Source organism: Grammomys surdaster, unplaced genomic scaffold, assembly GCF_004785775.1.
Source record: "Grammomys surdaster isolate TR1022 unplaced genomic scaffold, NIH_TR_1.0 125669, whole genome shotgun sequence".
NCBI classification, from domain to species: domain Eukaryota; kingdom Metazoa; phylum Chordata; class Mammalia; order Rodentia; family Muridae; genus Grammomys; species Grammomys surdaster.
In genome coordinates, this window is record NW_021620506.1 from 1,661,900 (window position 1) to 1,677,229 (window position 15,330).

The 15,330-nt window shown below is 51.4% G+C and overlaps 2 protein-coding genes across 4 annotated transcripts in view; one reads left to right on the top strand and one right to left on the bottom strand.

Annotated features, from left to right (window-relative positions):
- Positions 1-7,587: 7,587 nt before the first annotated feature.
- On the bottom strand, positions 7,588-10,941 carry Tnnc1 (troponin C1, slow skeletal and cardiac type). Its single transcript, XM_028787547.1, has 6 exons — positions 10,875-10,941; positions 9,423-9,453; positions 9,046-9,192; positions 8,572-8,686; positions 7,880-8,016; positions 7,588-7,793 (listed from the first exon to the last, which is right to left on the bottom strand). The coding sequence occupies exons 1-6, from the start codon at positions 10,896-10,898 to the stop codon at positions 7,762-7,764; spliced, it is 486 nt and encodes a 161-aa protein (XP_028643380.1). The 5' UTR covers positions 10,899-10,941; the 3' UTR covers positions 7,588-7,761.
- Positions 10,942-12,528: 1,587 nt separating this feature from the next.
- Nisch (nischarin) overlaps positions 12,529-15,330 on the top strand; it is a 36,556-nt gene continuing 33,754 nt past the window's right edge. For 2 of the 3 annotated variants that reach the window (XM_028787469.1, XM_028787471.1), the window contains exons 1-2: positions 12,569-12,782; positions 14,853-14,936. In XM_028787469.1, the coding sequence (XP_028643302.1) occupies positions 12,687-12,782; positions 14,853-14,936 (180 nt within the window). In that variant the 5' untranslated portion in view covers positions 12,569-12,686. Of the gene's footprint in view, positions 12,783-14,852; positions 14,937-15,330 lie in introns of all 3 variants that reach the window. The other variant, XM_028787470.1, reaches the window with a different exon arrangement.

Below are 15,330 nucleotides of genomic sequence, written 5' to 3' on the forward strand. Positions count from 1 at the left end.
AGCCTGCTGCTGGATGTAGTTTGCTCTGCTGCCACCAGGCCAGCCACTTATAAGGCAGTGGCTCCACCCAATGCTGGGCGGGGTGGGGGGGGAGGAGAGGGAGAGGAAGAGCGAAGCGCTCCAAGCCTGCCATCTACCTGCAGTTTCTCCGGCCACTTCAGCTGGCCCATTCAATGCCTGTACAGCAAACTGGTCTGCTCCCCCTTGGGAGACTCTCAGGAAGCTGAGGTGTAGACAGTTTGAATGACAGACATTCAGGCTCCAGTGAAGTGGCAAAGGGAAGGGATAACCTGAAAAAGAGGTCAGGAGTCAGGTGAGGGTTTGGCTTCACTCCCTGCCTCTCCAGAGACGTCCTTATCACTAGCCCTGAGCCAGCCAGGTATCCTTGACCTGGCTGTCAAGCTCCCTCCACTGTGCCTAAGCTACTGTGGGTAGAGGATCCATTTCTAACTTCATCCTGGTAGGGATGAAGGTCTAGCTATACTTCATAGGTCTAAGACCATCTGAAAATACCTATATGTACATTACAGTTCATAACATTAACAAAATGACAGCTATGAAGTAGCAATGAAAATAATTTCATGGTTGGGGGTCATCACAACATGAGGAACTGTATTAAAGAGTCACAGCATCAGGAAGGTTGAGAACCACTGAACTAAGGTCTCCTACCCAGTTCTCCCCAGGCTCCACAGCCCCTTTCTGAATCTACAAGGCTCTAACTCAGCTCAGCAGGCTTGCTCTGAGGTAAGGGACAAGGTTTATTTGGTGTTTAGGAGAACTTCTATTGTCTTGCTTCCTTCAGGCCCCAGTCCTTTAGAGGCCCAGGGGCCAGAGCATAGCAGGTCGGTAGTGAGTTCTTCCCAAGCTCACAGGTTCCATATTCATGGCTCTGCTCATACAGGGTTCACTGTTCTGCCCTAAACTCCAGTGTGGAGTGTGTGAAAAGGAGCCAGAGAGGAGATGCACCAAGGAACTGAATCTGGGTAAGTGGGAACCCCCAAACCCTCCTTTCAGAGCAGTTCCTGGACCTCCTGCCTCCACCTCTCACCTTCCCCTGCCCTGAACTCTCTTTTCAGAACCCATGATCTTCAAAGTTAGAACGCTCAAGATTATAGAAATACTTGTAGGGTGGACCTCCCAGATGGAATGGCCTGAGACTTCAGAAGGTTGGCATCAGGATGTTCACCACCAACCTTTCAAAGAGAGTCACAGCTAAGATCACAGAAGGCTGAGAAAAAGCTCGGCTCAACCCTGGAACCCTCTCTTGCTGCTGGTACTACTGGAGGGTTAGAGTCCTGGGACCCTACCTCCCGATCCTATTTCTTCTTTACAGAGGAAACAGATTAGTCTCTGGCTCGGCACAAGAAGGACCCATGGCTTGCAACTTCACCTCCCTGTTCCCCTGGACCCTAGAACATTAATATGCTGGGGGCTTCTTACCTGGATAGATCAGGGGCTGCTCAGAGACACCAGCAACTGGCCCCATTCCACCTCTGCCTCTGAGTCTACTGAAGAACCCTAACCAATGGCCTTTATTTCCTGGATCTTCCTTCTCCTGAGGCAAGGACCAGCCATCCTGGGTATGAACTTACAAACTGGAGAACAATGCCTGTACAGGGGCTGCTATAGTGGTGGTTCTGTCCTGGGATCTCAGTAGGGTGGAGACATTCTGCCTCCAGCTCCCTGGGGAAATGTTGTGGTACCTAGACCAGGCTGAGAGGCCTTATGTCTTGTTTGAGACTGAGCTGAACAGCCAACCCTTCAGCCAGAGGGTGGCCCTCAGCTGAGGCTGTGAGCAGGAGACCAAACCACTTTTTGATCCACCAGCCTTGTGGTCTCTACTCAGCCAGCCCTTTAGCTGTGGCTGTAGGATGGGCTGTGTCTGCCCAGACAGGCATGTGAGGTAAGCAGGCTACCTCACATCACAGAAGAAGCCTGGAAATCCAGACTCAAAGTGTGTGGACTCAGTCAGATTTCTCTACCTTTCACCCCCTCTCCATCCCTCCCTTCTCTTTCTGTTCCTCAGTTTCCCAGGCTAGAGAACAGGCTAGAGGGCTTTCCTAAAAGGCCCTTCCTGCCTTCTGCAGATAATATCCGGAAAGGCACCCTGAAGGCACAGATCAGCAAGCCTAGCACAGACACCCCATGCCACCTAATGGACAAAGGTGGAACTTCATGACAGAGCAAAGGTGCCCATCTATATTTGTGCTGAAATCATCTCCTGAGGAATCCAGCAGTTACCTAGGCACCCGAAAGATGCTCCCGTGGTTTCTTCTAATGGGAAAAACCTTAAGGAGGCTTCATGGAGAAAGCACTTCCTGGGCAAAGGATGACGTAACTCAGCAGTAGGGAGGACAGAATTAGGTGATGCACACAAGTGCGGTAGCCTTAGCTTCAGGGAGCTGGGGCTCCCTGGGTTGATTTATATGTGATGTGTGTGTTCCTACAGCAGGTGCCAGCAGGTGAATACACACAGGGTCATATAGCCTAGCTATTCCTGGGTAGAATTCTGAGGTAGTAATGCCGGAAGGATCGATTCCCCTTCTGTCCTTAACCAACATGGCCTTTTATAGAATTCCCTTCAGCAGATGGGTCACCATTTCCTTCATCTCTCCCAGAACCATTCCTGCCTCTGGCAGTTGATGAGGAGAGAGCCAGGGTGGGCAGAGACATTCCCTCTCTCCCTAATGCTTCTGGTTAGTTCTCATTTCTAAACCCCAGGCATATGGCTACTAGGGGCAGTACTAGGCAAAGAGGCAGCGGTAGCAGGCTCAGCCATCCTCCTCCTTCCACCACAGTGGGCTTGATTCTGTTCCTTTCCCATCAGCGCTCACCACCATCACCGTCTGTCTCCCACACATACCTCAGACGCTCTTCGAGTGGTCACCCAGGCCATGCCTTCCTTCCTCTGGGTTCCACCACTACACTCAGTCCCCACACCCACACTGCCATCTGTACCAGTCTTTCTCTCATGGAGGCCACTGGCCTACCCCCCCCAACACACTTTGAGTCAAGCCTCACTCTCCTTGCCCAGTTCAAATCTTGGGCCTAGCACTATGACCCAGCCTTGTGAACAATGGTGACTGAGCTGCTCTGCTTCTTTGTTACCTGTGACAGGTTGTTCTCATCAGCAGACCAGTCATCCCCCACCCATCCTCAGACAGCCCCCTTTTTCCCTCAGCCCCTGCCTCTTAATCTCTGCCTTTGCCCCTTCCTCTGTGCCTCTGCCCCTTCCTCTGTGCCCCTGCCCCTTCCTCTGTACCCCTGTCCCTTTCTCTGTGCCCCTGCCCCTTCCTCTGGTTTTGGGCTTCTGTCCACACCATTCACCACCTCCCCTGCTTCTGCTCGCTTCCTTCAGGCTCCTCTACTCTGGCTTCCACCCCACTGCTCCACTAGGACCCTCCCATGGGATAGCTAAGACCTAGGAGGAGGGAAGAGGGAGGACTCCAATCCTAAGACCCTGAGCCGTCAGCTGTTGTTCAGGCTGTTTCACCCACTGACTCTTGTCCATGTGTCCTTCCAACTGTCCATGTGTCCTTCCCAGCTGCTCATTTTAGATTCAGGAACTTGGTCTCTACCATTGTTCCCGGGGGTGTCATTTATGGACAAAACTAGCAAAGGGTCTCCTGCTCTGCTGACACCTCCCTTCCTGGTTCTCACTCTGCCCCTTCTGCTCTGTCCATCTGGTTTCCGTCTTCCCACCAGCCTGTCGCAGGATCACCTCAACTTTATTCTCTAGCTTTCTTTTAATTAAGTCATCGGGAATGCCCTTCCTAAATTTAACCCGAGGAAACCCACCAGAACTCCAATAAAGTCGACAAAAGAACCATCCTGGGAGCTGGAGAGATGACTATCTAATCTGAGTCTGATCCCACAGCCAGCTTAATAAAATGAGTGTGATGGCACACTCTTGTAATTCCAGCACGTGGGAGGCAGGGACAGGAGATCCCTGGGATGCACTGGACAGTCAGGCTAGCCTAGTCAGTGAGTTCTAGGTCAAGGAAAGACTCTGTCTCAGACAATAAGCTGGACAGAACCTGAGGAATAATACTCTGAAGCTGACCTCTGGCCTACACACAGACACACATACAGACACACAAACAGACACACATAAAGACACATACACACAAACACACACAGACACACACATAGATACATATGGAGACACATAGACACATACACACACATAGATAAACATGGAAACACACACAGAAAGACACATAAAGATACACACAGACACACACACACACACAGACACACACACACACACACACACTGAGTTCAAGGCCAGCCTGATCTAAAGAGGGAGTTTCAGGACAGCCAGAACCACATAAACACTATCTAACTCAAAAAAAAATTTTAAGTTCAAGCCAGTGTAGTTTTTACATCTGAAGTCACAACACTTGGGAGATGAGGTAGGAGGGTAGCAAATTTGAGCCTAACCTGAACTACATTGAGAGACCTTGTCAAATTCTGGGAAAGCTGGCTAAAGTACAGTAGAGAGCCATTGAATATTTTTGCCCTTATACATCTGTGTATGTGTGTAAGCGTGGGAAGGGGCAAAAGCCTGCCACTATGTGTGTGAAGGTCAGAAAACAACTTGCAAAATGACTCCCACCGACCCTCTGAGACAGGCTAGTTCTCTGTGTGTCAGGGAAGGAACAGAACACCAAAAAGTCCACTGGGTCCCAGGGATTAGACTCAGGTCATCCCGCTTGGTCGCAGGTGCCTTTACCCACTGAGGCATCTCCCTGGACTGAAAATGGGAGTATTTGTGCCATTTCTGCAACATGTTTGAAAGTCCAGAATTTCACAAAAAGATAAATACCAAAACTGAATACAAAGAAACATCTATCCCCCAAACCTCTGATCTAAACCCGTGGCTGCCTCGGCTTCCATACCTCAAGAAATGTCACTATGACCAAAACTCGAAGGGCCACCCTGGAATCCCTGGTCCTCTCAAGTTCAAGCCTTCAACAATTTCTTTTACTAGTTTCAAAATATTCCCCAAACCCAGGACCTTCTGTAAGGGCATCCCACAGCACCAAGAGCCACCCTGCTGTCCCTCCAGGCCACTAGCAGGCCTCCTGGCTCTCTAACCAAGAGCCACCCTGCTGTCCCTCCCGGCCACTGGCAGGCCTCCTGACTCTCTCACCAAGAGCCACCCTGCTGTCCCTCCCGGCCACTGGCAGGCCTCCTGGCTCTCTCACAGCCCTTCTCCCTTCTGCAGCCCAGAGTGCCTCACTCCTTATGTAAGGTGAGCTGCTTAGGAGCGTGCAATGTAGAGTATATTGGTAAATTGTCCTGTACTGTTTAAGCTTGTTGAAAGGAGACTCTGGGAGCAAGGGGAGGCTCTTCTGTCCCAGATTCCAGCATGTTTATTTCAAATATTCTCCAAAATATTTCCTGTGGCAAATTCACCCCCTAGCTCTGCAACAGGAGAGATAAGTCTAAGAATAAAAACACTGTGTCCTTGAGACTAGCCAAAAGGCCAACCATACGCAGCTGATATTACCACTATTCAATCCTATAATGTAAAAACACCCACAGTAAGGCTGAAGCCATGGGGAAGAAGGCTCCACTGGGAACATCTGGCTGTTTCAGCTTGTCCCGTTGGATTCTACTGGATGTTGTGAGGGCCTGGTTTGGTGTTATCTATCTGCTGCTCTGTGTTCTTTTACTCGGAAGCCTCACCATCCTCACTGAAAAAAGTTTCCTCCGTCCAAGACTCTCTAGATGGAGGAACTCCAGATAGTTGCCCAAACAGGGCTTCCCCAGTTGATTTCAGCTGAAAGGCTATAATCCCCTTTTGATGGTATTTTCTGTTTGTGCTCTCAACAATGCTGAGGGAGCATCTCTGCTGAGTGTTTTGAGTACCTGGTTTGATCCTGCCAGCTAGCTGCTGCTTTGCTCTATCTGGGACTCACTATTCTTTTTACCTTTGCTTTCTACGTGCTTACTAAACTCATTTGTAAACCGAAGGCAGAGTACCGTAGATCACTCCCTAAGCATGACAGAACAGGAGGCCTGGCACTGCCCACCTTCTCCCTGAAGCAGCTGGGGCCGGGCTTCTATCCTGTTTGAGACTCATTCCAAGTCTTTCCTGTCATGCACCCCACAGTTGTTTCACTGATGTTCTTTGGGGTTCAGCTCAAAACCACCTCTTTTAGGAATCATTCCAAGATGACTTTATGACAGGCCAGCACACCATTCTGCTTTTCTCTCTGAATTCCTTTGTCTTCCCATTTTCCAGTGTTGGCTAGACATTCTGTGAGATTAGGAATGAGGCCTCACTCTGATGTACCACACAGCATCTAACCCTATAACTGCAGACAGGATGTGTGGACAGGCCACTGAACGTTGTACTCTGCAGGCTGCACCACCCACTGTGGCCCCTCCTCCTCTGGGACATCAGCCTTGCTGGGTCATTCTGGATGTCTTCATAGGACCCCAAGCTCTCCAGTTCCCAACCCAAGGGCAGATCGATGAGATCCCTGTCCACTCTTCCCATGGCTCTGCAGAGACTGGGAACTCCCGGCAGCTCTTGCCTGGCCAAAGGGTTGTCTAGAATTTCAAGACTATCTCTGGAATGTGCAGCCTGCCTGAAGAATGCTTAGGTTGGGGCACAGGTGCAGAGGCAATACAGTAACAGGGTGGAGCAAGGACAGCTGCTGGCATTCTGGCTGGATCCTGGTTGTCATTATCAGCTGTCTCTCCTGAAGGTATTGCTACCAATACCTCCACTTCCTTGTAAACCCCCAACTTCCCCTCCCTAGTCACTGTTCTGACTGCAGCTCTGACCTGCCGGACACCCTTTCCCTACACACCACCTCTAAACTGGGGATGTCACCAGACCTCAGGCCTTCATGTCCTGTCAGGGAAAAAGACCAGGTGGATGACTGGAGGCTGGCCTCAGAGGGCCAAAGGAACTAGACAGTACGTCCATTTGAATCTGGTCTGTCAGACAGAGTTCTTGGTTGGCTGCAAGGTAGCTGAGTCCTCCTGCAAATTTGCCAGGTGACCTTGGCTCTCTGGGCCATGGGGTCGTGATCTGTAAAATGAGTGCTGGAGGATAGAGCAAACTACACGTTCCCCAGAGGCAGGGAGTCAATACTCCTGGTGAAAACCGCAAGGCAGTGCGAAGATATTGCTGTAAGTCTGCTGGGTCTCAGGAGACTTAGCTTCATTCCAAACAGGATGGAGAGGGTGCTGTGCCAAGGAGCATTCAGTGCCCTCGGAACTAACTGCTCCCCTCCTGAGAGAGTATCTGTGGGCTGAGCCTGGCAGTTCACCCGCAGTGGGAAAATGGGAACGGGCAACTCTGAATGAAGGTCAAATGTCTACTCCGCCTTTCACGAACTCCAGGAGCTTGTTAAAATGCAGGCTCTGGGGCTACAGCAGGGCCCAGTCATCAGTGGGATACAGAGCAAGATGTCTCTGACTTAATGAAAGTCCTCCTGCAGAAGGTGGGTTGAACAGTCAGAATACAAGCTTTCTCACCAACCTGATAGGGATGGTATCATCAGGCAGGAGAGAACCCCGAGAAAAGACTGTGACCCCAGGAAAATCAGACCAAGATACCAGGCCTCTGGGGAGCAAGGATTTATTTGTGTTTCCCAGGACAGGAAAAGGGAGAGAGTCCAGAAGGGCCAAGGTTCAAGGACACAACCAGGTTCAGAGTCTAGAGAACCCAGCTGCACTCCTACCACAGGGTCTGGCTGAAGAAGAACAGGCATGGGCAACTTTGTGCAAAATCAGTGTCTACTCCACACCCTTCATGAATTCCAGGAACTCTGTGGAAAGAGGACATGTATGTGTCAGCAGTAAGAGAGGAGCAAGGGGTGAACAAGAGGGGACCTGGTCCTCCCCATCCCCTCACCATCATAGTCGATTCGGCCGTCATTGTTCTTGTCACCATCCTTCATGAGCTCTTCAATGTCATCTTCTGTAATGGTCTCACCTGTGGCCTGGAGCATCATCTTCAGCTCATCTAAGTCAATGTAGCCATCAGCGTTTCTACAGGGAGGGCACGGGGCATCTCAGAGCCCAGGAGGATGTGGGGGGGGGGGGGGAGAAAAGGGAAGGGGGGGGGAGGAGGGGGAGGAGGACAGGGAGGAAGAGGGGAAGAAGGGGAGGAGAAGGATGGAGAGAAGGGGAAGGAGGAGATGGAAGCTGGGGAGGAGGAAGAAGAGAGACAGAGCCATCCCACACATACAACCCCAGGAGGCAAGGCAGGGACACTAGGAGATGGGCACTTCTGTGTCTCATCACATAGGATGGAAAACAAAGACAGCAGGATATCCAGCCTGGGATCTGAAACTACTCTTTCTTTCTTTCTTTCTTTCTTTCTTTCTTTCTTTCTTGTTTGTTTTTTTCTAGGCAGGGTTTTTCTGTGTAGTCCTGGCTGTCCTGGAACTCATTCTGTAGACCAGGTTGACCTCAAACTCAAAGATTCACTTGCTTCTGTCTCCTGAGTGCTGGGATTAAAGGTGTGGACCACCATTGCCCAGCTGAGACTACCCCTTTCTCCTCTCTGCTTGGGTCAGGGTCAGAAGCCAAGCAAGTTCTTACTTGTCAAACATGCGGAAGAGATCTGACAGCTCCTCCTCAGACTTCCCTTTGCTGTCATCCTTCATGCACCGAACCATCATGACAAGGAACTCATCGAAGTCCACTGTACCACTGCCTGTGGATAGGCAGCAGGGTTGGAGAGAGAGAATGGTTAGCATTCCGGCAGTGCCCCCCCCAACACATACATACACACACACCAACACTATAGGGCTAGTGTGCTCCTTTGCCCACTCTTCTTGTTTGAGATAGAACATTGCTCTGCAGTCCAAGCTGATCTGGAGCTCTCTATGTGGCCCAACCAGACTGGCTTCAAACTCACCGCAGTTCTACTGCCTCAGCCTTCTTGGGATTACAGTACGAGCTATTTGTCAAGTTTCTGGATGAGATAATTAAGGTATGGAGGGAAGGTAGCTCCTGGGCCAGTGAACCCAGGGTGCTACATGTGTGGAGCCTGGAGTGGGTGAAGGGACTCACCATCCTCATCTACTTCATCAATCATCTCCTGCAGCTCCTCCGGTGTGGGGTTCTGGCCCAGCATCCTCATCACCTTGCCCAGCTCCTTGGTGCTGATGCAGCCATCCTCCGCGCCCAGGACAAAGATATCAAAGGCAGCCTTGAATTCTGTGTCCGACATAGGGTGAGAAGATTGAATCAGCAGTCAGGACACTAGAAATCCAGGTCCCTGGGGCCACCAGCAAATTGTCCACCTCCCTTTGAGAGTTCTTTGAGGTCATAGCAAGGAGAACCCTCAGATTGTAGCCTCTAATTTGGGATTCTGAGAAGATGCCTGAAAAGGCATACCCACTTTCCCCCCACTTAGCGCTGCTGTCCCCTCAATGGGAGACACTTACCATTCTTCTGCTCTTCTGTCAACTGCTCTACCTAGAGAGGAAAAGGGAACTCAGGACCCAGACTCAGGCCTTAGCAGAGACTGCTGTAGAGACTGACCCATCTTACAGATGGGAAGAATGATAACAGAAGGAGGTATATATTCCCAGATTACAGACAAAGTCCTCAGTCCTCCTTTCCTGCCCCCAGAGCCCTAAGGTGACCCAGCTGGCTTCCCAGGGGCTGGGCTAGGGCCAAGGTGACAGGCAGGCACATCTCCCAGGACTAAGGTGTCCTGAGTAACAATACTCATTCCATGCCCTTTAGGTCATCCTAATGAAACTTAAACTGCATGGCCTGAGAGACAGCTGTCCCTCAGGTTGAGACAATAAAACTAACATGGGGGCGAGCAAAGCCACCCACTGTAACCTGACCAGGGTGGCCACTGAGCTATTTTTAAAGGGGGACAAAGTTAAACCTGGTGATTGTTCTGGGGACTTTGGTATGCAGGGGGTGGGGCAGTGTTATCTGCCCCCCTGGCCTATTGGTGCTGCCTCAGGAGCCAAAATTAGTCCCCAGCCCCGCCAGGCCTTGTATGGGCACTGGGTGGAGGGCCACCCCCCTACTCCAGCTCCACAGACTCCTACAAGATAGCCAAGGATACCATGGGAACCAGCTGCAGCCCTTCCCTGCTCACAAGTGGGGCCATATTCTGGGGGTTGGGAGAGAATTTCCTGGGAACAGCTGTTTCCTAGGATTTTCTTGTCCCTAGAGCAGGTATATCAAAAGCTCCTCAGTGTCCCCAGGAAATTGAAGAGTATTAGGGTCACTGTTCTCGAACCCGGACTCTTATCGCTCTCAACTCCTACCTGAGCCCTGAGCCTGCCAGGGACTGAGGTTTCAACAATCCGTTCCTTCTCCTCTACTTCTCCCCAGGCCTGTACCTTCAAAGCATCTTCCCCATCCCAGAACTCCAGTTCTCCAGCCCTCTCACAATTTCCTCCTACCTTCTAAAGCCTCCTCAGCCAGCTAAGGGGCTAGAGGAGGATGGCAGCTCTGAACATGTAAGAAGCGGATTGTGAGAAGTAGAAATTGGGGGCAGGTGGCGGGGAGCTGGAGACACACAGAGAGACAAGGACTCGGAGACACAGTGAAGAAGGGACAGAGATGGGAAGACTTGAGAAAGATCAAAGGATGTCTGAAGAATAGCCAAGACAGTGATGGCTAGACATTCAGAAGCAGAGGGAGACACAAGGTGCTGAAAGCTGAGACCACAACCTCTAGCCACATTGACAAACCCCAAAACTGCTACCTTTTCTGCATCCCCTCAAATGTCAGCTTGAGAGGCTGGGCTACAGGTGTGTGTGGGCCCTTTTGAGTCCTCCATCACTTCCCTAGGGTACCCCTGCCCCCCATTCTTAGCTGAGTGAACCCCCAATGGACCTACCCCCAACCCTTAAAGATTCATCTCTCACCGCAGCTTTGTAGATGTCATCCATGCTGGCGACAGCTCACAGAACAGGCTACTAGGGTTGCCAGCCAGCCAGCCCTCGGCCTGGGCTTAAATAGCCCTGCTTCTCTCCACCTCCTGCTGCATTCCCAGCCCAGCCCACCACTGCCTGTAATATCCTCCACCCCCTCCCTGGTCCCTGTAATCTCAGGCTGGCCAAAGTCCCTGTATCCTCTGCCTAGGGCCAGGCGCTATAAAGGACTGCAAGGACCAGGTCTCTTTCCATCTGTTCTCCAGATGCTCCCCCCCCCCCCCCGCCAGGGAAGTCTCAAGAAAAACTAATTCATAATTTATTGCTTTTATTTATGAGTGCATGTGGAAGTCAGAGGACAACTTACAGGAGTCATCTCTCTCTCTCTCTGTTCCCAGGACTAAACTCAAGTTTCATTCATATATGTATATATTTTTTTCTCATAATCTCAACAGCCTCATCTCACAGCCACAGGAAAAGTTTCCTGAATGAATAAAAACATGAGCCCAGGCCCACACAGGAAATGTGAAGTAGTGGGCTCCAGCTAGGCCGGGTCTCTAAAAACAGTTCAATCTTCTATGCAATCGGAGAGGTGGATGATAACACCCCTATTTTACAGATGAGGAAAGAAGAGATTCTCAGATGGACAGTGACTTGCCTGAGGTCAGGCTGACTGGAAAATCCCTACCTTATACTACATGCTCCCCCCCCACCCCCCACCCCCCCAGCAGAGATGGTAACATGCCAACAGAGACTGGAAGTGTAAATCCTGCCAAGAAAAGCCTCCTATGTAAGGTTCCGAGTATAATATGAAACTAGTAAGGGAAGAAGTCACTGGCCCACAAAGGAAAGGCTGGCCTGAAGCCCTTCAGCCAGATCCACTGTGCCTCAACCTTCCATCTTTCAAGGACAACAACCAATGTTCACTTTGGGCTTAAGTCAACAAGTGTCAACAAGTGTCCCTTAAGAACCCTATCTATATCAGGATTCTCTCTCTTCATCCTCCGGTTGGGTCATCTCTTCTCCAGCTAGGTCTTCCCCATGGTTAAAGATGTTTCCTCATTCAAGCACTGAAGCTCTTGTGTCCAGGGCCCAGTCTGTCTCCTCAACTTGAGCTCTTGCAGGATGTCATCTGGGAAACCAGATGGACAGCGCATATCCCTTCCTTCCACCTGCACGTTTGCTTCATCTACATTCTCCCTGAACACACCAGTGTGGCACCTAGCACACTGCTGGTGGAAAGCGGGCGGGGTGCTAGGCACTGCAGAATCACCACAATCAAGTCTCCACCAGTACACGTCACAACAAACCCCCTGAATGTCGGAGAGTCACTCTGGTTCTTGCTCCAGCTCTAAATCTAGTCTTACCTAAGTCTTATCTTCTTCATTTTGCTCTTGCTACACAGGGAATGAGCCTAACAGCCAGGCGAGACCCTATTAATGTCCCCCCTGGAAACGGAGGCCAGGCAAAGCAGACTGACTTTGGAGAATTCAGAAGGCCACTGGCCTCTGCCCTTCGCTGCCGTGGGCCCAGCGGACAATATAAACAACTGCCCGAGAGGACAGAAGCGGCACAGGTATACAAAAAGCAAATTAGGCAATGCTGCAGGAGCTGCGCATGCGTGCCACTGGCTGTGCTGTCAATTACGGGCGAGGGGCGGGGCGAGGACGCAAGAAAGCAGAGGGGCTAAGATGGCGGCGCGGGCGCGGGCGGGGGGCAGCGGGGGCCGGGGGGCGGTGGGACGCTGACCCCGCCCCCTGCTGCTGCCACTCTGCGCCGGGCGTCGGCAGTGGTGGAGCCCGCAACATGGCGGCTGCGACACTCAGCTTCGGCCCTGAGCGAGAGGCCGAGCCTGCCAAGGAGGCGCGCGTCGTGGGTTCTGAGCTCGTGGACACGTACACGGTGTGCTGGGGGGACGCGGGCATCCAAAGCGGCCATAGCGCCTGGAACCCGGAGTTCAACTCGGGGGCTTTGAGGAAGGGGTCTGGGTCGCACATTCGATGAGTGGGTGAAAGGTTCTGCGATAGCGACGAGGGAGCCCTAGAAATGGGGGATTCGGAGGAAGGGCTGGGTCGCATAGGTTCTGGAGGAGGTTCTAGGCGGGGCGCGGGAAGGGGGGTTGGGGAAAAGGGAGCGCGACCAGAAAAGGAGACTTGTGTTGGAGGAATCCGAGGGTGGGGGAGGAGGGGAGGATGAGATGGAGGCCCTCTAGATCCAGGCAAGGAAGAATGCCAGCCCAAGAGGCCTTCTAGGGAGTCTAGGAGGAAGGGGACTCGGAAGGGGGGGGTCTATGATCGGTGGGACCAAGAGAAAGGGCCAGAGATCCTCAGGTGGTGAAGGAGAGACGGTGGATCCCGATCTCCACCCCCACCAACCAAACACCAGTCGCAGTCCAGATCAGCCCCTCGGAGGGGGGGGGGGGGGGAGGTGCGGCGGAGTGGGGAGGTTTGGGAAAATGGGCCTTCGGGGTCTGGTGAGAACAGAATAAATCCCAGCCGTGCAGAAAGAGAAATTACCTCAGGGATGAAGTACAGGGCCTGCAAACCTTAGGGGACGTCATGGCTTAGGGAAGAGGGACACGAGCTTCTAACATATCCTTGTAGGCTACAAGGGAAACCGGACAAAAAAGGAGGGTAGTTACGGTGATGGCGTTGGAAGCCCTTTGGGCCTGTATAGGGTTGGAGGCTAGGCCTGTGAGCCTTGTGGGCAGGCTGCCAGGTGAAAACTTGTTCTGTGGTGGGGGCTCGCTGAGTACCTCCCTGTCCTTGTCCTTTGTTCCCAGGAGGGTGGACAGAGGTAAGGGCCTTGGGCCTGCCTTTGCCCCACCCCATTGACTCCCACCCTAATACCGGATCCCGAGGGCTATTCCTCTATCTAGCTCTTTCTCCCGCTTGCAAGGAAGAGAAGCCGTCACAGTAGAATTCTGGCTAGTGGCTCCTTTTAGAGCAACAGGCTGGCACTGGAGAAATGGCTGCTCCTGGGGGTCGGGGGAATCGGCTTCATTGACTGTTTTCACTAATCTCTCCGTGCTCCAGGCCGAGGAAGGGAAGCTAGGACCATGGGGCTTGATCTAGTTAAGGGATGAGGTCACTCACCTATGGCTAGCTGCAGTCAGTAGAGGCCCTTCCTATCGAGGCTTTGTCCTTCCCCTTAGTGTCAGGAGCCAAGGTAGTGATCCAAGCTGACCATCCTCATTTGTTACTGGATGTGATGCATTCATTGGATGTTATTAGCATACCTATCTTCTGTTCTGTGTTAGGCCTGCACAAATCCTTTTACACTTCATTGCTTTACTTGGTCCTTAAGCCCACCAGGTTTTAAAATGGAGGAATTGAAGCCCAGAGAGAGCTTAGGTTCCCAGTCACTTACATAAGTGGCACATAAGCCACACCCAGGAAATGGGATAGCCAGATTTTGAACCCAGGTTTTGATGGACAATTAACCACCAAAACTATATTGCCTTCTGTTAAGGCTGATTGAACCACTGCTACCCCTGGAAGCATGGTGGTGCCTTGCCTCCTGGTTCAGCTACAGAAGTCAAAACCACAGCCAGTGGAAGAGGTTGACTGAAGACCTACTTCTAGGATGGAATCAGGGTTCCTAAAAAGATGTATAGCAGAAACACTGGTCCTGCCATACTGGGCTCTGCTCTGCCTCTCTTGGAAGGGGCAGCCTTGTCTACAGTACAAGTTGGGTTTTCAACTATACAGAGATAGGAAGAAAAAATTCCTCCGACCCCCAGGTTCAAGGAGGTGTGTTTAGCTAGAAACTCTTTACCATTCCTTCCTGATAATGAAAACCAAAGCTTTTCTCCAGACCTCACAGGGCTGCAGAGGAGGCTGAGGAAGTCTGGGCACACATTGGGTATGGAAGGATGCCTGACTCTGGCTTTTTGGGGAATGGGGACTGAGTACCTTGTAGCTGTTGTAGGTTGAGGTTCTCTTGTCATAAAAAAATCATTTTTCCCTTTAGGTTTATGTCATACAGGTTACCGATGGCAACCATGAGTGGACGATCAAACACCGTTATAGTGATTTTCACGACCTACATGAAAAGGTAATCTAAAGAGCTGGGAACCTGTTTCTAGGGGATGTGGGGCTTATGGACCAAGTCTCCATTGTGCCACAGATTAATTTTAGGGCAAAACTGCCTCCACATCTATTGCTTGTAAGTTTTAAAAACATTTATTTATGGCCAGGGGTAATGGCACACATCTTTTATCCTAGCACTTGGGAGGCAAAGGCATATGAATTTCTGTGAGTTTAGGGCCAGCCTTGTCTACAGAGCGAGTTCCAGGGCTACACAGAACCCTGTCTTATAAAAAAAAAAGTGCATGTGTGTTTGTGTGTGTGTGTGTGTGTGTGTGTGTGTGTGTGGTTAGGTGAGAGGAAGATGTGCACGTGCCACATCCCATCTGTCAGGGTCAGAGATCAGTTTATGAGAACAGGTT

Excerpts from the sequence above, each read along its gene's own strand:
- Tnnc1 (XM_028787547.1), bottom strand. The coding sequence starts at position 10,898 with ATGGATGACATCTACAAAGCTGCG. Across the intron at positions 9,454-10,874 it reads ATGACATCTACAAAGCTGCG|GTAGAGCAGTTGACAGAAGA; the intron begins GTGAGAGATGAA and ends TTTCCTCTCTAG. Across the intron at positions 9,193-9,422 it reads GACAGAAGAGCAGAAGAATG|AATTCAAGGCTGCCTTTGAT; the intron begins GTAAGTGTCTCC and ends TGTCGGACACAG.